Source organism: Strix uralensis, chromosome 17, assembly GCF_047716275.1.
Source record: "Strix uralensis isolate ZFMK-TIS-50842 chromosome 17, bStrUra1, whole genome shotgun sequence".
NCBI lineage: Eukaryota > Metazoa > Chordata > Aves > Strigiformes > Strigidae > Strix > Strix uralensis.
In genome coordinates this window covers 16,695,705-16,718,255 of record NC_133988.1, presented here as the reverse complement: position 1 = coordinate 16,718,255, position 22,551 = coordinate 16,695,705, and the positions used below count along the sequence as shown (strand labels likewise).

The following is a 22,551-nucleotide window of genomic DNA, read 5'->3' as shown; positions in this document are numbered from 1 at the left end:
CTCTGGTGAAGTTGCCCATACGCTGTGCAAGACTCGTCCACGTAGCGCTACAGTATTATCTCCTCTCAGGCATTATAAAATGCCAAAGGATCACTTAGTGAAGCAGATGCAATATTAAGACAATCCCAGGCATGTTTGTATTTGCAAGGACAAACACGATTCCCCCAGTGAACATTTCCTGGCAGAAACCCAAGGTTTGTTTTTGTCTCTGGCTCTTGGCTTGGCTTGTACCAAAGGTGGTCCCGTGTCCAAGGCAAAGCAAGCACAGAATCTCTGTTCGGCTCTAGGACACAAAGACGTTACCCCAAACCCCAAGTCTTCTACGTCTGGGCTGCCCACGGGAGTCTCTGCGGGGCACAGCGCCCTGGGGATGGTGGATAGAAAAACCGGTACCTACAATCACACCGATGGTGTCGCAGCTAAAAGCCACTTTTTCAGCTCAAGCAGAACTTCTCAGTCTGATACCTCTCACTAACCAGATTTATCTTCTCATTTGAACATGAAATGTCTGCCTATCGCCTGTCTTGTTGCTACAACATCCTTTTTTAGCAGACTTGTTTATGAATTCACATTATTAAACTCAGCGTTGCAAGACACAGTTTCTTATCGTTCCAGCAACAAACACCCTGATTATTCCAAAAGCAGGTGCCAGACTTTTCCGGCACCATCACAAGTTGCAGCCAAGCTCTGCCACTTATCTAAGAGTTTACTAGCTGACCACTAAATAATTCCAGTTAATTGTGCTCCAATCAGTTAAAATACCGCCAGCTTCTGCGTACATGCCCTATTTATACGCAGAGACTTCCAGGCCTCTGGCAGCTGTTTCGATGGAGCAGGTGAGAAGAGGGCTCCCCGGCGCCGCGGGAGGACAGCACGGGGACAGCTCCAACGGCACCACGCACTCTACACGCGCTTGCCCTTAAAACCATTTGGCAGCTCCATATTCTTGCTGCCACAGAAACGTTGATTGCAATCCTACCAACTGAGGCCTTCGGCTTTTCTAAAAGTCTTGTTTAATTATTTATCACCACTTACTAAATAAAACATAACACCTTCTGCAGCCGGGGTATCACCTACGTGACACACGTGGGATTTCCTGGCCAGCCAGCAGACCCTCCCCAGGAACCACGTGTACTCACGGTTGGGAACTGGGCTGAGTCTCCTTGAGGGGTAAGGAGGAAGAAGGTGTTAATGCATATAAACCCAGAATATTTGGGCAGTTTGCTGGAAAAGAAATCAAAAAGGCATTAAACAGAAGGGTTCACAATGCAACATTGTACCCTGGGGGAAACAGGAATGATCCCAGTGATGTGTATTTGTTGGCAGTATTTTGCATCAGACTTTCTTCACAGGGCAACAACTTTTGGCCCAAAATCCATACCTACAACACTAACTTAAGATCACTTAAGATCAAGTTATAGCTGGTTCTATTCCTGTTGTGCTTGTCAAACGCAAGTTTCCATGCCATCTGTTGGCACTGCTGCTACCACTAGCTGTGAGATGCTCAATAAAGACACTGTAACATTTCAAGAAAAACTTTAGTCATTTCTCTGTTTTCAACGCCTGATCTCAAAGCTTTACCCTGTTTTGTTCTGCACCCATCACACCACAAAGCTTCTGTTTTCCGAGGTGCTAAATGTTAAGCTGACAAGCGTTTTGGATTCAATTAGCAAACACTGCAAAGACTGACACTCTCTGCACTGAAACGAGGTGCAACTTCCAGCCCCGAATTGCTTTGAAGTCCTGAATCTGTGCAAAAACAGGTATTTCCATGGCAACGGCCAGGACGCCACAAGGAGAAGAGGATGACATTTTGGCAGCAGAGAGGAGAGGCTGGGTGGGGAGGAAGGAGGCTCCTCTGGCATGCAGATCTTCCTGAACGCTGAGAAGGAAGATGAAGGAAGGAGGAAAGCAGCATGAAACCGGTTCTGGGTATGAAAGATCAAGCCAGGGGTTTCTGGAGTATGAGAGCACTTCTGCACACTACTGCTTTTATCTTCAAAAGGAGAGAAAATGGTCCCCAGCGATTAGTAATACTCTTTTCAGAAGAGATCGATGCAGGCAATCGAGAAATGCCGCATTAAAGCTGTCTGTTTACTTTTGATATAGGAACATCTGAAAAAGGCTGACCTGGGTGCTTGAGAAACATCAGAAGGTCCCTCTGCAAATAGCAGCTTTCATTACAAACCTGCAGCTTATCATCCTCATCTTCATTTTCCCTGAACAGTTTTGACAGCTATGCAAAGGCCTTTTTTTCTTTAAAAAAAAATGGCCTTGAGAACATTTAAAGCTATCAACATTAATTTTTCAAATCCTAATAACATTAAATTAATTTACAATTTTCTACCAATGCAGAATGAAATAGCTGGCATTGACGCTGGCAATCTGATATTTTGGAACTACAGGCATACATACACGCTCCAGAAAAACAAACCCAAGCTGCAAAAATATTGCTCTTACCAGTCACTCTGTGTTACTTAGCCACAAACCAGACAACATGGCTGCGTAGCGGGGGCACATCGTTTAAAGGGTGGGAGGAAGAGAGACTGGCTGTTGTCCCTGTGATACATGATGATGGAATTAGTCAACAGCTACACAGTGACAACCATTCAAGCTATTAAAAAATAAAGAATATATCCCATAGAAGACAGCGGGACATCAGCAAGGGAGCAGGCTGTGGTCAATCAACAGTTTTTAAAGAAATTCTAAGAACAGGCAGCAAAATGTTCAATACAGAGTGGTTATTGACGAGTGAAAGACTTAAAGCTACTTGCTGAGTGGGAAGCTAAATATAAACTAAGTTTCTGCAGAGAATAAACAAGACAACTGTTTACTTTCATATTCCATTCATCTTTTCACACAACTAATTTTCCAGGCACGGTGTAATACAGCCTGTGTTTCACGGGTAACACCTGCTTCCCCACCTATTCTTGTATGCAGTGCAATTACCTGGAGGTAGTCAGAAACATCCCACAGGATTCTCCTCTATTAAAAATGAAACTTGCAAAAGAAGGGGAGGAACATGGGTTGCAAGAAGAGTATTTTTAGTTGAAAACCCAACACCCTTTTAAACCTGGATATTTCAGGCTCTGGATTTTTCAAGAAGCCTCACTCCATCTGATAAAAGCTCTAAAAAAAATCAGAGAAGATTTGGTTATGCTTCTTATCCTGCAAAGCAGGGAACAGGATTCCTCAGAAAGTCATACTTCCACTCCTTCCCTTGCAGTCTGCTGACAAATAGTCAATTTTGCAGCTTTCAGGATTAGTTTAATTTACTGTGACCATATGGGGGGAAGGAAAAAAAAAAAAGGAAAAAAAGACAGTGATAGCACAACTCATTTTAACCTGTAAATCTACTGCAGAGCAGGACTTCTTCAAAATAAAAATGCATTAACCATGGCAACAACCAAATATCAAAGTCCATTTGCTCACTGCTGTGCTTTGGGTAATTTCGATTTACTGTTGATCTACATTCTTTAATGAGACCTTGTCCTCACAATATTTCATTCAGTCAGTCACCACGCTGGGGTGACAGATGTGGCGTGGCTTCCCAAGTACGATCCATGGCCGTCCCCAGGCCCGGGGAGCTCACCTGCACTTGAGGACCTCAGCAGGTCACAGGGAGCCATGGCTGAAGCAAAACCAGACATGGTCTAATGAAATGAGAATAAGCAGTTTTGTGAAAGGTAAAAATTCCAGGGCAGGGGGGTGGAAAAAGGAGATTTCTGCAGTTGGCCCTTTCTACTCCTCCTTGGAATCTGCACAAGCTCCCGACTTAACCTGAAGTCAGTCTAGGAGGGAAGAAAAAACAAAAGCATGAGCAAAACAGGCCCAATAGCAGGGAACAACAGGCAAAAGAATGCCCCACCAGCTCCCAATTTCAGAGATGTTGCTAAATACTTAACTACGTAACCTATGGGATCACGTTTCCCCAGGGTTTTAAAATCCTAACAGAGCAAAGCCCAGGTGGAGAGAGCGCAGAGCACGGGTCTGACAGGGAATTCCCCCCCAGAGCGCCCCACCTCACTGGACCAAGGCCCCTACCAGCCTCTGGGAGAGCAGGGAGAAACCTGAAGGAAAGCACAAGCACCCGGTGCCTGTGTGGGCAAAGAACCCACACCCCCAGCAATGTCCCGAGGCAGAGCCCAGAGCGAGGAGCCCACCAGGGAAGAAAAAAAAAAAATCTCTGCTCTGCATCAGCACTGCCCTTGCTAAAGAGCTGCTGGAGAGATACTAGACTGTGTCAAACACCCACATCACGGCACCGTGACATGTTGGCTGGTGGCATTTCACCAGGGCAGAAGGGCTTTCCCCATACACCACCTCTCCTTCAATCTTCACCTGCATTCACCAAACCCTCGTACAATACGTTTATTTTACCAAAAGCCAGCGGAAGGGCACGTCACAACCCTCAGCTCTCCTCCCCGAGGCACGAGCTGCACTTTTTTCAAGCAAAGGAGGAAGAGCAAAGGGAGAGCAGCCCAGTACAGCACGGAAGATGCTCATGAGCAGTGACAGCTCGCAGAGGCCACAGCGGGCTCCGGAAGGAAGCTCCCGTCCGCTGGCCAAGCGGTTTAACCAGCACGATGGGCAATCCTCCTCGCCTCCCAGCCGGCAGCGGCAGTCGACGCACAGCCTGCTGTTTTGTCTCTCTCCACTCAGGAGGAGTCGCAGACAGACACTAATAATGAGATGTCAGCTTTATTCCCAATGCTAAATAAATGTCATACCCTTTTTCTGGTTTAATAGCCGTTGCCAAGGCAACAAGTGGTATTCCTTACCGCCACACCCAGCACAGGGTGAAAGGTGGGAAGGGGTCTGGCTGAACAGCCAAACACACTGCGCTGTCACCCTCCCCAGACCTACCACCCACCCATCTTGTTCACCCTACTCCGAGCACCGTCTCGGCAGGGACCTTCCACTCTCCAGAGCCCGTAAACTGGCTATCAAGATGCTCGTAAACCAAACATCACACCCTCCAAAATCCCAGGGGAGGTGACCTGCAGGGACAGACCACAGGCAGGAGGTGACAGCAGCTCCCGGCCACCCAACACTCCACCACACGGCACAGCAAGCCCAGGTGCCCCTGCAGCAGGTCCCACGATATTCAGCTGCTTCAGGCTCAGCAGCCACGGCCGGGTGGCTCAGACGGCCCCACCGGCCCACGCAGCCACCTCCACGCACGAGCAACACACCGACTGCGTGGCAGAGCCGTGGGACTCTCGGCTCCCTCTCTGGATCTACCATCAGCTCACTGGGTTAACGCCACACAGTAATAAACACTAAGCTCTGCAAAAAACACAGTATAAACTAAGAGAGAGTTAAAGATGCCCGAGAAGAGAGACCAGAGCAAGCAGATGTAAAACGCCATCGCTTTGCGCTGGACACACACACACACGTGTGCATGTTCCCCATTTTCTCACGCTCCCCGACACCCGGCTGCCTCCCGCCCTGCCAAAGCGCCCTTCGCTGCAACGAGGCGTCGTCCCATCCCAGCTCCCGAGGTCAGCAGCACCCAGAGTCACCCCATTTTCCCCTGCGGAAAAATCACAACTTGTGAGAGCAGCTCTGCCACCAGCAAAAGGCAATTTTCAAAAGATACAGGACACCGGGGTGCTAAAATTCCCCGGTGCTGCGGAGGGATGCTCCACCACCTCCCCGGGAACCGGGCTGGGCTCACGCTCCGACCCGCAGCCCCACTCGGGGTTGGGGTTTGGTTTGGGTTTTAGTTTTGTTTTGTCGGGTTTTTGGTTGGTTTTTTTTTTTTTGGGGGGGGGGGGGGGCGGGGACGGGACACGACACTGTTAAATTCGCTGCAGCAGCACCGGCGGGAGCCTGCGGGACGCTGCGGGCTGGCGAGCCCGGGGCCGGGGCTCCCCTCCGGGCAGGGTCCCGCCGCATCACCGCGGAGCCGGGGGGTCACCGAGCCGTGACCGGGGAGCCGGGGCTGCTCCCGCGGTCCCGCACCCACCTCCTTCTTGACGGTGCGCAGCAGCCGCTGCCGGGTCTCCGTCTCTGTGGGGAGAAGCGGGGGAGAGACGCCCGTTAGTGCGGCCCGGCCCCACCGGCCCCGCCGCCGCCGCCGCCACCCCCGGCCCCGCCGCCCGTCCTACCCACCCGCCGGAGCCGCCGCCATGGCCGCGCTCCTCCGCTCCGCAGCGCCGGCAGACTGACGGCGGGGCCGCTCCGCGGGGCCGGGCCGGGCCGGGCCGACCGGGCCGCGCCGCCCACCCGCGCCCGCCGGGGTGGGGCCGCCGCCGCCGCCAATCCGCGCCACGGGGCCACCCCGGCAACGGGGGCGGGGAGGGAGGGCACCACAGACCGGCCCCGGTCCCTCAAGGAGCCGGCGGGGTCCCCCACCGGGCTCGGCCCCTCACGGAGCGGGGGGACCCCAACCAGGCCCCGGCCCTCAGAGGGGCCTCGAGCGGGCCCGGTCCCACAACATGGGGGCCCCAACTAGGCCCAGGCCTGGCCCCGCAGCAGGGGGGCCCCAACTAGGCCCAGGCCCATCAAGGGGGACCACATCGGCCCCAGCGCTCACCCCCACCAGGCACCCCCCAACCAGGACACCCAGCCCGAGCGCTGGCACCCCCCGACCTGGGGCCGAGGTGCCCCCCCAGGGCCCGTGAGACGGGGCGACACGGGGGTGACACGGGGACGGGGCACAGGCCGCAGTCGGGCCGAGCCCTCGGTGTGTCCCCGCACACGGGGCCGTTTTGGGATGGGCACAGCCGGGGGGTGTCCAGCATTGTGCAGGGGGGGCTTGGTGTTTTAAAACACAAAAAAAACCCCACAAAAAAACAGTCCCTGTTGTAAAAACAGTCTTTGAGCTAACACTGGGGGCTCGGGGGGTCACACAGAGGTGCGAAGTGATGGCGTCCTCGCAGCCCTGCGCCATCCTGGGAGCTCCTGAGGGCTCTTCCACACCAGGAAGGCGATAACAAGCTGCAATGACCTATTCACAGGAGACCCGAGATGCCTCCAACCGCAGCCCCTTCGGAGAAAGCCCCGCCAGCAGCTCCCATTAACATATCTCCTGTTTTTCTCTTCCCTTGTTGGCTGTTCCAGGACATTTCCATAGAAACAGCATCCCGGCTCCTTCGCAGTCCAGTCTCCAATAACTACAAACCGCATTAACGCGACTGGGCCACGCTGCACGCCAGCACGCAGCCGCTGGCCACCACCGCAGCCCCGGCTGGCCCTCACCGCCGTCCTTGGGAAGGGACTCAAGCCTGGCCCAGAGAGCAGGGGAGTTGCCATCCTGTTACAAATTCCCAGCCCCACCGGCCCCCGCAGCCCTGGGCTGCGTCCCCAGCATCGGAGCGGCTGCTTTTTGCTCCATGCTGGTGCTCGGTGGCCCTGCAGACAGCAGGAGCCGCCTGTCCCGACGGCCCCTGCCAGCCAGGAGAGCAGGAGGGAGCCCTGGACTCAGGATTAATCAGAATTCGGCCCCTTCTGTACCTTACCGCTGGCACAGGGGCCAGGAGAATATATCCGTTGTAAAGAAATCCTATTTCCTTGTACGCTATTTGCTTTTCACTGTTTATTTGCTTGCTAAATACCCTGTTAACAGAGGTGGTGGCAGCGCAAATGTTACTGAGCTGCAGCAACAGGGCCAGCTTGCTTGGGTGTATGTGATTGCTGAGTCAGATGGGTCCCAGAAAGATTCCGGGATCTGGGGGAATCTAGTCTGGGCAGCTCTGGGTGCCACTGGTGGGGGTCACAGCTCCCGTCTGCAGTCACTGAGTGTTGATTGACCCTCAGAATTCCGATCTCGGCCCGGGGAGTCACCCCTGGCCTCAGGCTGGGCCCCCTGCAAGTGCCATGTCGGGGACCGCACGCCTGGTTTGTCCGTACGGCTGCAGCTCTGCTCCCCACGACCACCAGCTGTGGACCCCCGAGGCAGCAAGCCCGGTTGCCCAGTCTCACCATTGCATGTCTCCCGCTTGCGCTGGGGGTCTGTCCTGCATTTGGGGTCCCCTTTCTCCAAAAGGGGTGCGGGAGGGGAAGGACTGAAGGTGCCATGAGGCAGGAGACTGGGGATTTTCAGGTCTGGCTGGAGACCCGCAGGGCCGGCCAGCACTCGGGCTGTGCTCACACTCGAGCTCTGCTGCTCCACAGCCCTGCCTGCCATTTATTGATGACTGCGGGTCCTACGGTCTTGAACGGGCAATTAAGACAGGCTAATAAGCAATCATCACGAAGGCATCGCAGCCTCGTAAAACGCCATGTAGGAGCACCATGGGATATCAACAGTGAATCCAGTCACCAGGGGCAGAGACAGCCACTCACCCATATACATGGTGACAGACACCCATACATGTGGGTGCTGAAACCGAAGAGGTGCCCTGTTCCTGGGAGCCAGGGCACAGCACGGACACGTCACACACAGCACCTTGCACGGCTCCGGGCTCCCTAAAGCTTCTCCAGCCTGGGATGAGACTGTCTGACTTAAACCGACCTGCCAGCCAGGAGAGCCTGGGCTGCCTGACAAAGCTTCGAACTTGGCCTCAGATAGACAGGCGAGTTTCTCCTGCCCGCTTCTCACTTTTGCTGTTGTGAAAATTCTGTTGGAGACATTGCCCTGCCTCTTGACTGGCGGGGGACGGCAGAAATTGCTCAGTTTAGCACCTCAGTCAGGAAAACAAATCTGTCCAAGCTGAGCCAAAAGGACTTTTCCCAACAAACAAACCAACCCCACTTACTTTAAGAGCCAAGATGAGCCCAAGCAACTTTTAGAGCACCCAGAACACCTTGGCAGCTCTGCCGTAGTGTTTGTGCTCTGGACAAGCGCTGCCTGGCTCCCCCTGTGCCCATACCGGCAGGATGCGGCCGAGGGAGCCCACACCCCTCCTGGGCTCTGCCGAGCTCGGGGGAGCAATGACTACCTGGTGAGCTTGACTCAAATGCACAGCAGAGGGAAGCCCAGGGGAGCAAGAAGATCATTTCAATTCCTGTTAATGAACCGTGCTGGTTTTATACGATCTTCAGCCCTGTCAATCTCTGCAGCTCTCCAGGCTGACACGGGGTGGGCAGCGTCCACGCGCCGAACAAGCTGGAGAGATCTGGGGGGGGCTGGTGGTGCCGGCACTTCTGTGGGACTGTGTACCCAGTAAGGCAACGCTTAGGCCATTTGAGAGGGACAACGAGTGATTTACCTGTCTCTTCTTCCCAGGAGCAACTGTGCTATACAGGGGGTGGGAGCTATTACTCATTTATTACCTTCCTTTGGGGAGAAATTAGCTGAAACAAGCACAGCGACAAGCTTTCTATCAGCCTCGCTGGATCCTTTTCCTTGGAAAATTCTGCTTCTCCCTGGATTAAAGATGGGTGGGAGATGATTGGCCCCTGTTTTCTGAAGTCTGGAGAGCTTAAATGAGAGCACATTGATCTATGCTTAATGTGATTAAGTTACATCTCTGAGTATCATGCTAATTAAATTAAATTTCCCACTGCTACCTCTGCAGCTTAAACAGGATAGTTGTTTTAAGACCACAATTCACTCCTCTGCATTTCACTGCATGCGTGCGCAGGTAGGATAAAACCAATCTGCTAATCAAATAATCGTACGGTTTAGAAACAACTTCTAACTCGATGGAAATTCAAATTTAAATCTGATTTGAGCTAGATTTAAAACCTATGTTTTAATCTAAAGTGATTTGTGCTTTGAGTAAAGAAAACAACAGGAAAAAGCAAAAGTAAACTGGTGAGGGGAGCGCGCAGAGTACGTCCGACTGCGATGCCCTGGGTACTTAGGCAGCATGATGGGTGATGCGCGGGGACCAGCTGGTTTTCAGAGCGTGAGCTGCAGCAAAGGAAAGGCAGAGCCCCCTCGCAGCCACCCCTTCCTCGCCACGGCCAAAACCGAACGCTGGGATCCAGCACCCCTGACTTCAGCTCTGTATTCTTTCAAATGCTACGTAGCCTCCCTAGGCTCCTCTCTGAAGCGCTTCTAATTGAATGTCAGATGATAGACAAAAATATTGGGCTGCAACTGGGAAAATAACAACATTTTACCCACAAAACTCCCCCATCTGGTGTGTCACTGATGAGCACACAGAGCCCCACATGCGGCCAGGCTGGAGCAACACGCAACAGCCCCTTACACCAGGGCTGGAAAACTGTGACCAGAATAAACAAAACTCAGGGGAAGACTCATCTCTCCGGTGGGTCGCAGAGCCGGGATCCTGCTGGGAGCTCGGTGCTCGCAAGGCCCCAGAACACCGGGGCTGAGCCTGGGGAGCACAACTCCTCACAATGAAAACCATCTCCCCAAGACACCTCTCCCTCTGCCCTCCTCCTGTCTCCAGCAGCCCTGGGAACCTGCAGTGGTTTTTCCAGCTTGCAGCTTCTAAAAAAAAATAAATAAATAGTGATTTCAAAGCTCTCTCCTCATTGATTTGACAGCGGCAGCCTTGACCCGATGCCGGAGGAGAGACAGGCACGTGAGCAGGTCAGAGCGGGGAGGCAGTGGGCAGCGCCATGGGTGGGTGATCGGGCACCCAGGGAGAAGGTGGGAGCTGGGGGGGCAGGATGGGAGCACTGGGGGGGATCTGTCGGGGATGGGGCTGCTGGAACCACCTGCACAGCTGGAGCGGAGCAGCACTGGCGTGCTGGGAAACTGATGCTGGTTGGTGCTTCGACGCGGGGAGATTTTCGACAGCAGCGGGCAGGCTGCACGTCCCTGCATTGCAAAACAGCGTGTGGCTCTGGCTTGGAGCTGTTGTGGGAATCGTTCAAGCTGTGCCTGGCTGGCTCGTTCCTGCAGGCCTGGCTCTGCCCGGGGTGTGAGTACGAAGCCCACCTTGGCCCTCTCGTCACGTATCATTTAAAAGATGACTGTGGAGAAAACAAGAGGCTCTTCAGGAGAGCAAGTAGCTTAGTTCTCAAAACATGCCAGTGTTTGAACGGATGGGAAGTGGCCGCAGCCTGGCACCCCACCCCAGGGGATGCTGGGGGGCACCTGCTCCCCCCAGACCACCTCTCCCACCCCCTGCCAGCTCCTCCCGTCAGGGCTGAGAGTGACCCTGAGCCCGTCTGTTGTGGCTTCCCCCACAGGGAGCAGGACCAGGGTGCAGGAGGGTCTCCCCGCTCAGCACACGGAGCCATTGCCTGTAAACTACCCGGAGAAAAGAAGGGTCAGCCACAGAGAAAGAGCTATTGTTTTTTTACAGTTGCTATGGCACCAGCTGTCTCTGTTCTGTCATTTATGCCCTTAAAATGGTTCTTGGTCGGGGGGGATTAAACCTTGCTCCCCCCAGCACGCTCCTCAGACAGCTCATGCTGGCAAAGGGGATTTCTCACCTTCATCCCTAAGCGAGGGACAACCGCAGCCCCTCGACAGCCCCCGCAGCCCTCGCCTTTAATTTCCGACGGCTGCGCCCACACCCATATTACAAGGGCTGCAACTGAAATTCACGGCTTTGCGAGGCCCCGAGAGTGACACAAATCCTGTATAAACCCACAGGAGATTAATTGTCCCTCACCTTCGTGCCAGACCTCGGCTTGGGGGAGAGCCGCACTGGCAAACCTGGTGGAGCCATGGAGGGGGGCTCTGTCTGGCCACGACAGGACCCCCCAACCTCCGCTCGCTCCCCACTAAGCGTGTGGGATCACCCCGACACCCTCCAACTAAACCCCTTCACGTGCAGAGAGCTGTTACCAGTCACTCCTCGTAAACCCACGAGCAGAAAATCGTGTTTGCAAATGAGAGGTGTTAAAAGAACAAGAATTTCATGTTCTGTAAGCAGAGGGAGAAGCTGTGCTGAGCACAGTCCCCCCTGCGCGGGGACCAATGTCACTGAGAGGTGGCAGCTCGGGACTGGGCACCCCAAGTTAGACCAGCCACTGCTGGGGTCCCCGCTCTGGCTCAGGGAACGCCTCGGGGTACACGGTGAGGTGGGGGGGCGGCCAAACGCAGGAGGGGTAGCTGGTTAAGACAAAAAAAATGCCATTCCCAGGGCTCTCGAGCTCACACGGTGCAGGTGAGGAGCCGGCGGGGTGATGTCCCCCAGCAGAGCCATGTCCCTGTCCCGGGGTGCCACCAAGGCACAGCCTGTCCTGCCTGACTCGCCGCAGCCACCCCGAGCACCGGGTCCAGCACCAGCCCCGCCGAGCTGCTGCGGTCTGACAGCCCCAGCAGCCAGGGCCAGAAACACCAAAAAAAAAAAAAAGTGTTTTTAACTGGATGTTTCTAACGGGTCTCCGTGTGTGTGCCTGAAGGATTAACAGTGTCCAGAGGTTTCCCGTGCTGGGCAGGCACCGGGCAGCTGCGTCACGTCGTCACAGCAACCTGCCAGCCGTGGCCCGAAGAACCACAGTTCCCGGTTTGATCCCTTCTGTGGTTTCTTTTAATTACAGATGAGGGTGCCTGCAAAAGCTGGTGCTGGAGCACCCTGGAGCCCTGAGAGCAGCCGATGGCCCCGGGCAAGGGCTCGCTCAGCACCGGCCCCCCCGTGTCACGGCCGGGGACAAGACACAGGGACCTGCCCGGGCTGTCAGCCTGCACCAGCACATTTCATTTGCAACAAAATTTAATGTTAAACTGTCAAACAAGAGAGCGATGGCTTTTGGTACGCTGCCGTCCCCTCCCTGGTGGCATCTGAGCTGTAAAAGTTATTTCACTTCCGAGTGGCTTATTTGCAACAACTCGCCCCGCCGTGCTACAGCAAGTCCATGAGGACAGACAGGGAGATGCAGGACGGCTCAGACCCGGCAGCTCTGGGCAGCTCAGCAGCACGCGGAGAAGCTCCCAGCCCACGAGGGGCCGGTGGGCTCACGGCGAGCGCTGGCCCAGTTCGTGCCCTGCGCTTGCCTCATGGCCGGGGGCCATTTCCAGGCCCTGCACACTCCACAAGGACCTTCCCCCGCAAGAACGAGGGGTCACCTGCCTTTGGTGGGTCTGCTGTCATCATTCACAGAGTAGAACTGCAAAATACACCAAGGAGAAAGAAATGACTATTTGTCAGGGGGAAGGAACACCACCTCTGGGCGCAAACACATTCACCACCCCAACCCCAAAACGCACCCACCCGGGGGCAGTGGGGGCAGAGCCGCGTGCGGTGAGGCTGGTCGCCGCGCCCCAGCCCTCTGCTCGGAAAACTGCTCTCCCTCCTCCTGCCTTTGATCAGAGGATGGGTTTCTCTGCCGCCGCTCTCCGTGCTGTGGGTTTCCAGCGGGAGGTGGGGAAGCGCAGTCAGCCTGACCCTCCCCTCCTCGGATCTGTCATCAGCAAAGAAAAATCCTACCCGTCCCCAAGTTACTCAGCCTGAATCCTGCAGGATTTGCCGGGGTGGCAGGATGGCAGAGCAGCCCTGCCCGGCGCCCGCCACCAGCCCACCCTGGCAGGGCACAGCTCCCCACCCGGGTCCCCCGACTGGCCCCACACCCCCAGGGCCACAAACCCACCCCAGGGACAAGTGGAGCAAAAAAATGGATTTTCTCCTCTCGGTCATCGGATTCGCCGTCGATCTGGGCAACGTCTGGCGGTTCCCTTACATCTGCTACCAAAACGGAGGGGGTAAGGACACTGCTGGGGTTATTTAAGTCTTCTTTTGGAGGAAACAAATCTGTTTTTCATCTTTCCAATGCTGAGAAACTCGCTGTTTCTTTTCTTTCTTTGTCTCTAGCTTCTCCTCTCTGGACAGGGCAGTTTAGAGACCAACCGACTTCTCCTGACATCTGTCTCCTTTCTGTTTTGTGTCTTTCTTCATTCAAAATCCCCCATTCGCTCCTTCCCCGGTGTCATTCACTCCTTCCCCAGCACGGTTAGAGGTGCCTTAGCAGCTCTAGGATCACAAAGAGAAAACTAGCGTGGTCCAAACCACATAAAAGGGTTAAGAATCTGCAAATTTGGGGTGGGAGGTTCATACCCTTTATGATCTTGTGACTTTGGGGAAGCAGCCTTTTCTGATGGCTCGTGTTTTCATACAACCCTCGCAAGCATCCCAGCCGCCGCACAGGGCTCAGGGTGTTCAATCCTGCGATTATCAACAGAAAGTTAAGATACAAAAGCTCCATGAAGGAAAAAAACCTTGAGTAAGTGACAACTAAATAAATTGCTTTAAATAGAGCGGAGTAGAAAAAACCCCTTGCATGGAAATTAAAAATGAGGAATGAAAATTTTGTGCTGTTTGCAAAAGCACAGTGGATTTAATTGCTGAAGTCGGCATTTGGGTAACGTCCTCTACTGCTTTGGAAAATTAGAAGGAGGTAATTAGTACCATACTCAAGGCTAAAATGTGGATCCCAGGTGCCCACACTGAAGCACAGCTATTTGTGATTTACTCCTGCGGGACTCGGGACAAACTTTAGCCACTCTTCATTGATGTGGTTCAGGCAGATGCTTTCCTCACCCCGCCACACGCCCAGGAGGGTGAGGGGTTCAACCAGCAGCTCTAGGAAGGGTCAGGCACGGTCCCCGCAGAGCAGGAGCGCTGGGCCAGGCCGTGCTGGGCTCCCCATCAGCTGGAGACGTCCCTAGAAAAGAAACCCTGGAGGGCTGTTGGCAGGAACACGGCCCCTCTGGGCCAGCAGCCCTGCCAGGCAATCGGGGGGGTGCGGGAGGGTGCTGGGGGTGCTGCACCACCCACCTCCCCCAGCACTTGGAGGGCTCTCAGAGAGAGCAGCCATGGGGGTTGAATTAACTGATCCCAGCAGAGTGATTCTGAGAGCGCCGGTTCCAAAACCTCCATGGGGTACCAGCGTAGCCCTGCTAAAGATGACATCGTTATGAATAATGCAGATTACAGCGTTAATTATTCGTGTCTTGGGGTGACCGTGCACATTCAGTGGGATTTTCTCCAAAACTCTTCTAGACCTGGGAGGCGTTGGTGCCCCATCCCCTGCGCCCCGATGGTTTCTGTCGCTCTTTGTACCATCCTGGCTACACGATCCCTCCCTGGCAAAGGGAGCCCGGGAACCTGGGGCACCAAGCGGGGTCCTCACATCCAGGACCCGCTCGCAGCAGATCATTTGCAAAACATCTTTACAAACACGCATCCAAAGCTGCTCCGGGACACCTCCCGGCAGCGTGGGGAGGGACAGCGGTGGCAGCCCCCCCCCCCCGCCCGCCCGCAGCCTGCCTGGGCTCGGTGGTCAGCACCACTCTGCTCCTCGCCCCGCAGGAGCCTTCCTCATCCCGTACACGCTGATGGCTGTTTTCGGAGGGGTGCCCCTCTTCTACATGGAGCTGGCCCTGGGGCAGTTCCACAGGACGGGCGCCATCCCCATCTGGAAGCGCATCTGCCCCATCTTTAAAGGTAAGAGACCCCCAGCCCCAGGCCACCACCGCACATGCGGGGCCTGGGCTGGACCAGCGGGGGCTGCTGAGTTTGCCCCCCTCTTTCCCCAGGCATCGGCTTTGCCATTTGCATCATCGGCCTCTACGTCTCCTTCTACTACAACACCATCATCGCCTGGGCTCTCTATTACTTCTACTCGTCCTTCTCGGGCACCCTGCCCTGGGCGAGCTGCGACAACCCCTGGAACACGCCTGACTGCACCAACTACTTCGGGAGGAGCAACGTGACCTGGACCAACTTCTCCAGGTCCCCCGCTGAGGAGTTTTATACGTAAGTGCACATCTGTGGATGGATGATGTGTTTAAGCCGGGGCACATCCCCAGGGGGTCTGCTGCGGGGGGAGCAGGGCCGGGAAGCAGGCTGTCACGTGGGGATGCTCTTGGGTAGCTCATGGTCCCCGTTCTCGGTGTGTTGGGGCACTGCCTGCCCAGGGCTGAGCCTGCCAGGGCAGAGCTGAGACACCCTCCCTGGCCGTGGGGATCCCTGCCTGCAGGAGGAAGGTCCTGGAGATCCAGAAATCCAGGGGTCTGTACGATACAGGGGGGATCCACTGGCAACTGCTCCTCTGCCTCTTCCTCATCTTCACCATCGTCTACTTCAGCCTGTGGAAAGGAGTGAAAACCTCTGGGAAGGTAAGAAAGAGGGGCTCCAGCACCAGCCCTACCTGGGCACGGCCATGCCGGAGCCCTGGGCACATGGGGGCTTGCAGCCGGGCACGCAGCGTCCCCTCCGTGGCCAGGGCCAGGCAGGAGGGCCCAAGCCCTGGTGAGGCTGCTTAAACATGGGGTGTTGCCTCCTCCCCGCACCCCAACACCAGGCCAGGCCTGACGTGGGCAGTTTGGGTGCTGGGTGGAGCAGCTGTGGGGGTCTGAGGGCCGCCTCTCTCCAGGTGGTGTGGGTGACGGCCACGCTGCCCTACTTCGTCCTCCTCATCCTGCTGATCCGAGGGGCCACCCTGCCCGGCGCCTGGAGGGGGGTCGTCTTCTACCTGCGCCCAGACTGGGGCAAACTCCTGAGCACCGCGGTGAGTGTGCGGCAGGACGCCCCGGCTGCCCCCCCCACGCTGGGGATGGCAGCACCCAGACCCCCTCCCCGGGACACACACCCACCCCTCTGGCCCCGCTGCGGCACCCCAGGGCGATGGGGCCCTTGTTCCTACAGAAACAAGACGCCCTGGACAGGCTCTTGGAAATGTAAATCTATAATTGAATCACCCATCTCATTGCCGCTGGGTTTTGTTTGCGCCGTGTTCTCGCCCTGGCCTGACAATAGCCTTCCTGTGGGTAATTACCAGGCAGCACTTGAGAATTCTCATTAAAGGGAATCAGGGCTGCACTGCCGGTGATGAACCTGCCCAGGTAGGAGGGGGCATGGGGGTCTCGGGGCTCCCCTTGACTTTGTCCCCACTCCAGGCACGGGGAAACACAGATGGTGTTGCTTAATTCTGCTGCTGTGGGACCCCGGGGTGGAAACGAGCTCCCTCCATCCCATGGCAGCTCCGGGACAGGGTCGGGGCAGGCGAAAGAGGAGGTTTGGCAGCATGTGCCAGCACAGACCCCATTCCTGTGCCATGGGGTGGGCACACGCCAAGGAGCACCTCCCAGCCCCGGGGACCCCCTGCCCGTTCCCCAGCCTGCCTGTTGCTTCTCCTGCCAGGTTTGGGTGGATGCTGCTGCGCAGATTTTCTTCTCCTTGGGCCCTGGATTTGGTGTCCTCCTCGCTCTGGCCAGTTACAACCATTTTCACAACAACTGCTACCGGTGAGCTCCCACAGCCGTGGGTTCCTGCGGGCACAGGGGCTGCGCCGGGCTCCTGCTGCAGAGGCGCATCCTGACGGCTCCTGCACCCTGCAGCCGCAGGCTGAGCACCCTTCCCCGTTTTACTGAGGGGTTTGGTGTGGGGAGCCAGGGGAGGGAACTGGTGGGAGTACAGGCGACCAGGGCAGCCAAGCCAGGGTGAGAGCTGAACTGGAGGGGGGTTTCTGCTGCAGGACACGTCTTCTTGGCCTTAACAAGCAATAGAACAAGAGGGAATGGCCTCAAGCTGCGCCAGGGCAGGGTCAGACTGGCTCTTAGGAAGGATTTCTTTGCAGAACGGGTTGTTGGGCGTTGGAATGGGCTGCCCAGGGCAGGGGGGGAGTCCCCATCCCTGGAGGGGTTGAAGAGTCGCGTTGACCCAGCGCTGAGGGATCTGGTGGAGTTGAGAACGGTCAGGGTGAGGTTCATGGTTGGGCTGGAGGAGCTTCAAGGGCTTTTCCAACCCAGATGATTCTGTGATTCTCGCTTTCTGCCTTCCAGGGATGCGCTGGTCACCAGCGTGGTGAACTGCCTCACCAGCTTCCTCTCGGGCTTCGTCATCTTCACCGTGCTGGGCTACATGGCCGAGATGAGGGACGTGGAGGTGGAGGATGTCGCGAGAGATAAAGGTTCGCCCCCCCGCAGCGCGGCTGCCCCATCCCAGCCCCACTGTGCCCAGCTGCCCTGGGGATCCGTGCACTGTTGCGGCTGATGGGGGCCAGGGGGATGGATGGTGCTGGGGCCTGCTGGGGTGCGGGGGCTTGTGCCTGGGAGCACAGGGCAGCGGGTGTTCAGCCCCTGTATCTCAGCCAGGGCTGGGCACGGCCACTCTGGCTTTGGGGCATCATCCCCACACGCGTTCCCACCACCTCTGGACCAGCTGGGGAATGGCAAACCAGCCCAGTGTCCCCTCCTAGGGCCAAGCCTCCTTTTTATCACCTACCCTGAAGCAATCGCCAACATGGTGGGATCCACCTTCTTTGCCATCATATTCTTCCTGATGATGATAACGCTGGGGCTGGACAGCACGGTAGGGAACTCCAACGAGCACAACAGACGGGGAATGGCTGTGTCCCACAGGGAACAGCGGGGTGACAAGGGGACCTATGGCCTCGGGAAGGAGGGCTGCCAGCCCGAGCCCTCCCAGCGTGGGGATGGAGGGAGCAGCATGCCACTGTCCCCAGTGGGCCTGAGCTGGCACCACCCAAAGCCTGTGGGAGGGGACGGTGACCCTGGAGGGAGGGGACAGGATGGGATGTCCCCACTCTGCTGCTGGGCAGAAGGGGCTTGTGGGGAGCAGAATCACAGAATCATCTCGGTTGGAAAAGCCCTTGAAGCTCCTCCAGTCCAACCATGAACCTCACACTGACCGTTCCCAACTCCACCAGATCCCTCAGCGCTGGGTCAACCCGACTCTTCAACCCCTCCAGGGATGGGGACTCCCCCCCTGCCCTGGGCAGCCCATTCCAACGCCCAACAACCCCTTCTGCAAAGAAATCCTTCCTAAGAGCCAGTCTGACCCTGCCCTGGCGCAGCTTGAGGCCATTCCCTCTTGTCCTGGTGCTGGTTCCTTGGGTCAGGAGACTCATCCCCCCTCTCTGCACCCTCCTTTCAGGGAGTTGGAGAGGGCCATGAGGTCTCCCCTCAGCCTCCTCTTCTCCACACTAAACCCCCCCAGTTCCCTCAGCCGCTCCCCATCAGACCTGTGCTCCAGACCCTGCACCAGCTCTGTTGCCCTTCTCTGGACACGCTCGAGACATTCAATGGCCTTTTTGGAGTGAGGGGCCCAAAACTGAACACAGTAATTAAGGTGTGGCCTCACCAGTGCCAAGTCCAGGGGTAAGATCCCTTCCCTGTCCCTGCTGGCCACGCTATTGCTGATACAAGCCAGGATACCACTGGCCCTCTTGGCCACCTGGGCACACTGCTGGCTCCTGTTCAGCCAGCTGTGGACAAACACCCTCAGGTCCCTCTCCAAGGTTTTCTCCAAGAACGGGACTGGCCCCACGATTCATTTCTCTGCCTCGTTTCCTTTGCAGTTTGGGGGCTTGGAGGCCGTGATCACGGCCGTGGTGGATGAGTACCCCCAGGTCCTGGCTGGGCGGCGGGAGGTCTTTGTCCTCGGCCTCATCACAGTCTGTTTCCTGGGCTCCCTGAGCACCCTCACCTACGTAAGTACCACCAGGCACTGCTCTGCTCTCATCCCCACCACTCACCCACTCGTTCCTCCAACAACCCCTGGCGCGGGGCTTTGCCAACGAGCTTCCCCTTGGGGTCTGCAGCCGCCATCCCCTCCCTTGTGCTCTTCCAGGGGGGAGCCTACGTGGTGAAGCTGCTGGAGGAGTTTGGTGCTGGCTGCTCAATCCTGGCAGTGGTACTACTGGAAACAATAGCTGTCTCCTGGTTTTACGGTAAGAAACAGCCTCTGATATGAAAAAACATCCTGCAGGCACCTACACAGGTGTTTAACCTTGCGCACGTGTGTAAATGCTGGGGTTTGGGGGAAGAAGCACGTGTGGGACTGGGATGGGGCATGGAAGGCGTCGTGTCCGTGTCCCTGTACCCATGTCCTCGGCGGGTCTCCGGGGCTGTGACAGCTCTCTCCTCTGGCAGGGATACAGAGGTTCTCCCACGATGTGAAAGCCATGCTGGGCTTCACCCCGGGGCTCTTCTGGAAGGTGTGCTGGGTCGCCGTCAGCCCTGCGTTGTTAGCGGTGAGTATCTACGGCCTGAATTAGAGACCGGCTTGGTAACCCCCCTCTGAATGCTGCTCTGCCCTCCCCGGCTGCTGCTGCTGCGCAGCTCCCCAGGGCGCAGGGTGAACAAGGTGGAGCAGGGTCCTGGTCGGGGCTGTAGGGCCTCGTGCCAGCCCTCCCTGCCAGCTCCCCATGCTGCTGCTCCAGCCATAGGCCACAACAAGCTGCCCGCAGCCCCTGCACCAAGAAAGGCAGCTGGAAGTACATTTTCCAGCCTCTTCTGCAGCTCCAGGGCAAAGCTTGGAGCCGGCAGCTGGGTGCTCACACGGGCACAAGTGCAGCCTCATTTCATTCTCCTGGGCCGTGGCTTCCTGCGCTGGCACGGCCGGTGCTGTGCGCCGGGCCGGATCCGTCCCCTTTGAAACGCCAGCTCCCCCAGTACTTCAAAGGCTGCTGCCTGTGAGAGGCAGAGGGGTCTAATCTCTCCAGATCTGCAGGAGAAGAGGCCTTGTGAGGATTAATTACGGCTCTAAGCGCTTTGCCCAGGTTATTAAGAGAGAAGTATTATAATCAAAGCAGCAGCAAATGATTTCAGTTCAGCGCGGGGACGTGCAGCCTTCACAGGACACCATCTTGGTGGGGTTTGTTAGGCGAAGACCTCCCAGCCCACACCTAGCGAGGGGTGACAGCCTGGGAAATGTCACCGCAGCGTCCATGCTGGCCTTCCGCAGGGAGGGAAGCAGCGGCGGCAGCGGGACGTGAATGGTGTTAACTGACGGGATGAGCCACGTCAGGCCGGGGCTGGGGCCATGCCACAGCCCGTCTGGGGAGATGGGGATGCCTGCCTGGCCCAGAAGAGCTTTTCTGGCCACCCACATTCTGTTGGGGGGGGGGGGTTGCTGCTGTACAGCCCTGCTACAGCCCTGTGCTGCTTGTGACAGGCAGTGGGGCACATCCTGCCGTGGTCTGGCCCCATGAGCATTCTCCCCTAACGACCTCCACTTCGTTCATTACAGTTCATTGTTATCAGCTCCCTCCTGGACCAGCCGCCTCTGATGCTCTTCGACTACCAGTACCCTGAGTGGAGCATCTCAGTGGGGTACCTCATTGGAGCCTCGTCCTTCATCTGCATCCCCTTCTACATGGTGTACAAGCTCGTCTGGACGCCGGGGTCCCTCAAGCAGGTGAGGAGAGGGGTGGGCGACCAGCAGCCCCTGTGCAGGCTGGGGGTGGGCAGAGACCCCCACTCGGGTCAGCCGAAGCCTGGGGAGCTGGGCAGACGGTTGACGCCTTCTCAGCAACTTTGTACACGTGGCGATTCAATCGTGCCTGGATTGCTGCTTGGAAAAGGGCTCAGAGGAGCGTGGCTCAATGGCCTGATAATTTTACATCTTATTTCTGAAGCTGTGATTTTGGCTGGGCCGGGAGGCAGCAGGGCTACTGTCACCCCTGCTCTCAGCCCAGTTTTGGGACATCTCCTGCCCACTGCCGCAGCGAGCAAGATCCTGGCAGGGACGGCTCTGGTGTGGCAGGGCAGCGCAGGCAGCCCCAGACCTCGGTGCAGGAGGGAAACCCATTGCCACCTTTCTTCTTTGCCTGCTTACACCCTCCAGCGCCTCGCCGTCTGCATTCGGCCAGAGAAAACAACACGAGACCCCCAAGCCGAGGCGGTGTGCATGTCACCTGCCCCGTAGCCCGGCGGCGGCACATCCCCCGGGGGACGCTTCCCGCTCCTGCCCCACCAGAGCAGTGGGACAGGCAGAAGAGAAGCTGCTGTCACCTTCCTCACAGCAAACCACCCCTCGCGTCTCCCCCGGCGCCTGCACGTGCTGGTGGCAGCTCCCCGGCCGCCGGCTCTCACCGTGTCTGACAAGTATCTCGGCGGAAGCAGCACGGCCAGCACGGGCTGGAAAACCTCCAATCCACGGCAGGGACCCGCCGCTGAGTCCTGTGGGCTGGGAGCGAAGTTTTGGAGGTGAACCCCAGCTCCCAGCGAAGACGGAGGCGCAGCGGCGAGTGCCGCCGCGGAGGATCGCCATCCAACGGCGCAAGCCCTCGACACGCCTCGCTTAGAGACGCTCGCGACCTTGCCCGGCGCGAGCAGTGCATGCCTTTAGCCGTGAGTGACGTGGAAAATAAAGCTGATATCACTCGTTAGGAGATCAGACCAGAGAGGAGCCGGAGCTCGCCGAAGCGCCGCGGTGCAGCTGAGAGCACAGGGCCGGGCTGGGGGGAGGCCGCTGCCCTGACACGCAAACACTTCTCTCTGTTGCAAAAAGCAAAAGTCTGGTAAATAAATTGCGTGGCCCCCCCAGGAGCAGGCAGCCGCAGCAGGGCAGGTCGGTCCCTCCTGCCGCCCCGACGCAGCAGCTCTGCTGAGGCAGGAGGATCGGCTGCGGGAGATGAGGTGGCCTGCGGCATTTGAAGAAGAAAATGCCTTAATATATCTCATTTTCAAAACAAATATTGGGGTCGGGGTGAAGCAGCCCTGGCACCGGTGTGAACCAGCCACCTGCCGCCTTCCCCGTAACGTCACATCGCTTCCAACGCGCCCTCACCCCCACGGCCCTGACGTCTCCCAGCAGTTCCTGGGCCTGTTAAACACTTTCCAGCGCCTGCGCCCCCCACGCCCCCCGTGCTCCTCGTGCTCCCTGCGCCCCCCACGCTCCCCACCGGCGTCTCGGCCGCGTGCTGGCCTAACGCCATCCCCCCTCGCCGTCCCCTCCCAGCGGCTCCTGCGCTCGCTCAGGGTGATGC

At 57.1% G+C, this 22,551-nt stretch overlaps 2 protein-coding genes and 1 long non-coding RNA gene across 7 annotated transcripts in view; 1 reads left to right on the top strand and 2 right to left on the bottom strand.

Moving 5' to 3' along the window:
* Positions 1 to 6,153, bottom strand: part of SGSM1 (small G protein signaling modulator 1) — a 47,300-nt gene extending 41,147 nt beyond the window's left edge. For all 5 annotated transcript variants that reach the window (XM_074887118.1, XM_074887119.1, XM_074887123.1 and 2 more), the window contains exons 1-2: positions 6,118 to 6,153; positions 5,972 to 6,015 (exon numbers count right to left, since the gene is read on the bottom strand). In XM_074887118.1, coding sequence (XP_074743219.1) covers positions 5,972 to 6,015; positions 6,118 to 6,136 — 63 coding nt within the window. In that variant the 5' untranslated portion in view covers positions 6,137 to 6,153. The remainder of the gene's footprint in view (positions 1 to 5,971; positions 6,016 to 6,117) is intronic.
* A 6,364-nt stretch (positions 6,154 to 12,517) lies between these two features.
* On the bottom strand, positions 12,518 to 13,246 carry LOC141951290 (uncharacterized). Its single transcript, XR_012631313.1, has 2 exons — positions 13,028 to 13,246; positions 12,518 to 12,927 (listed from the first exon to the last, which is right to left on the bottom strand). It is a non-coding gene; the product is annotated as an uncharacterized LOC141951290 (long non-coding RNA).
* Positions 13,247 to 13,299: 53 nt separating this feature from the next.
* On the top strand, positions 13,300 to 21,983 carry LOC141951123 (sodium-dependent serotonin transporter-like). Its single transcript, XM_074886956.1, has 13 exons — positions 13,300 to 13,519; positions 15,126 to 15,260; positions 15,353 to 15,572; positions 15,796 to 15,934; positions 16,192 to 16,326; positions 16,959 to 17,062; positions 17,600 to 17,727; positions 18,016 to 18,128; positions 19,138 to 19,269; positions 19,410 to 19,509; positions 19,712 to 19,812; positions 20,811 to 20,978; positions 21,408 to 21,983. Exons 1-13 carry the CDS (start codon positions 13,300 to 13,302, stop codon positions 21,486 to 21,488), a joined length of 1,776 nt encoding a protein of 591 aa, XP_074743057.1. The 3' UTR covers positions 21,489 to 21,983.
* The last annotated feature ends 568 nt before the right edge of the window (positions 21,984 to 22,551 follow it).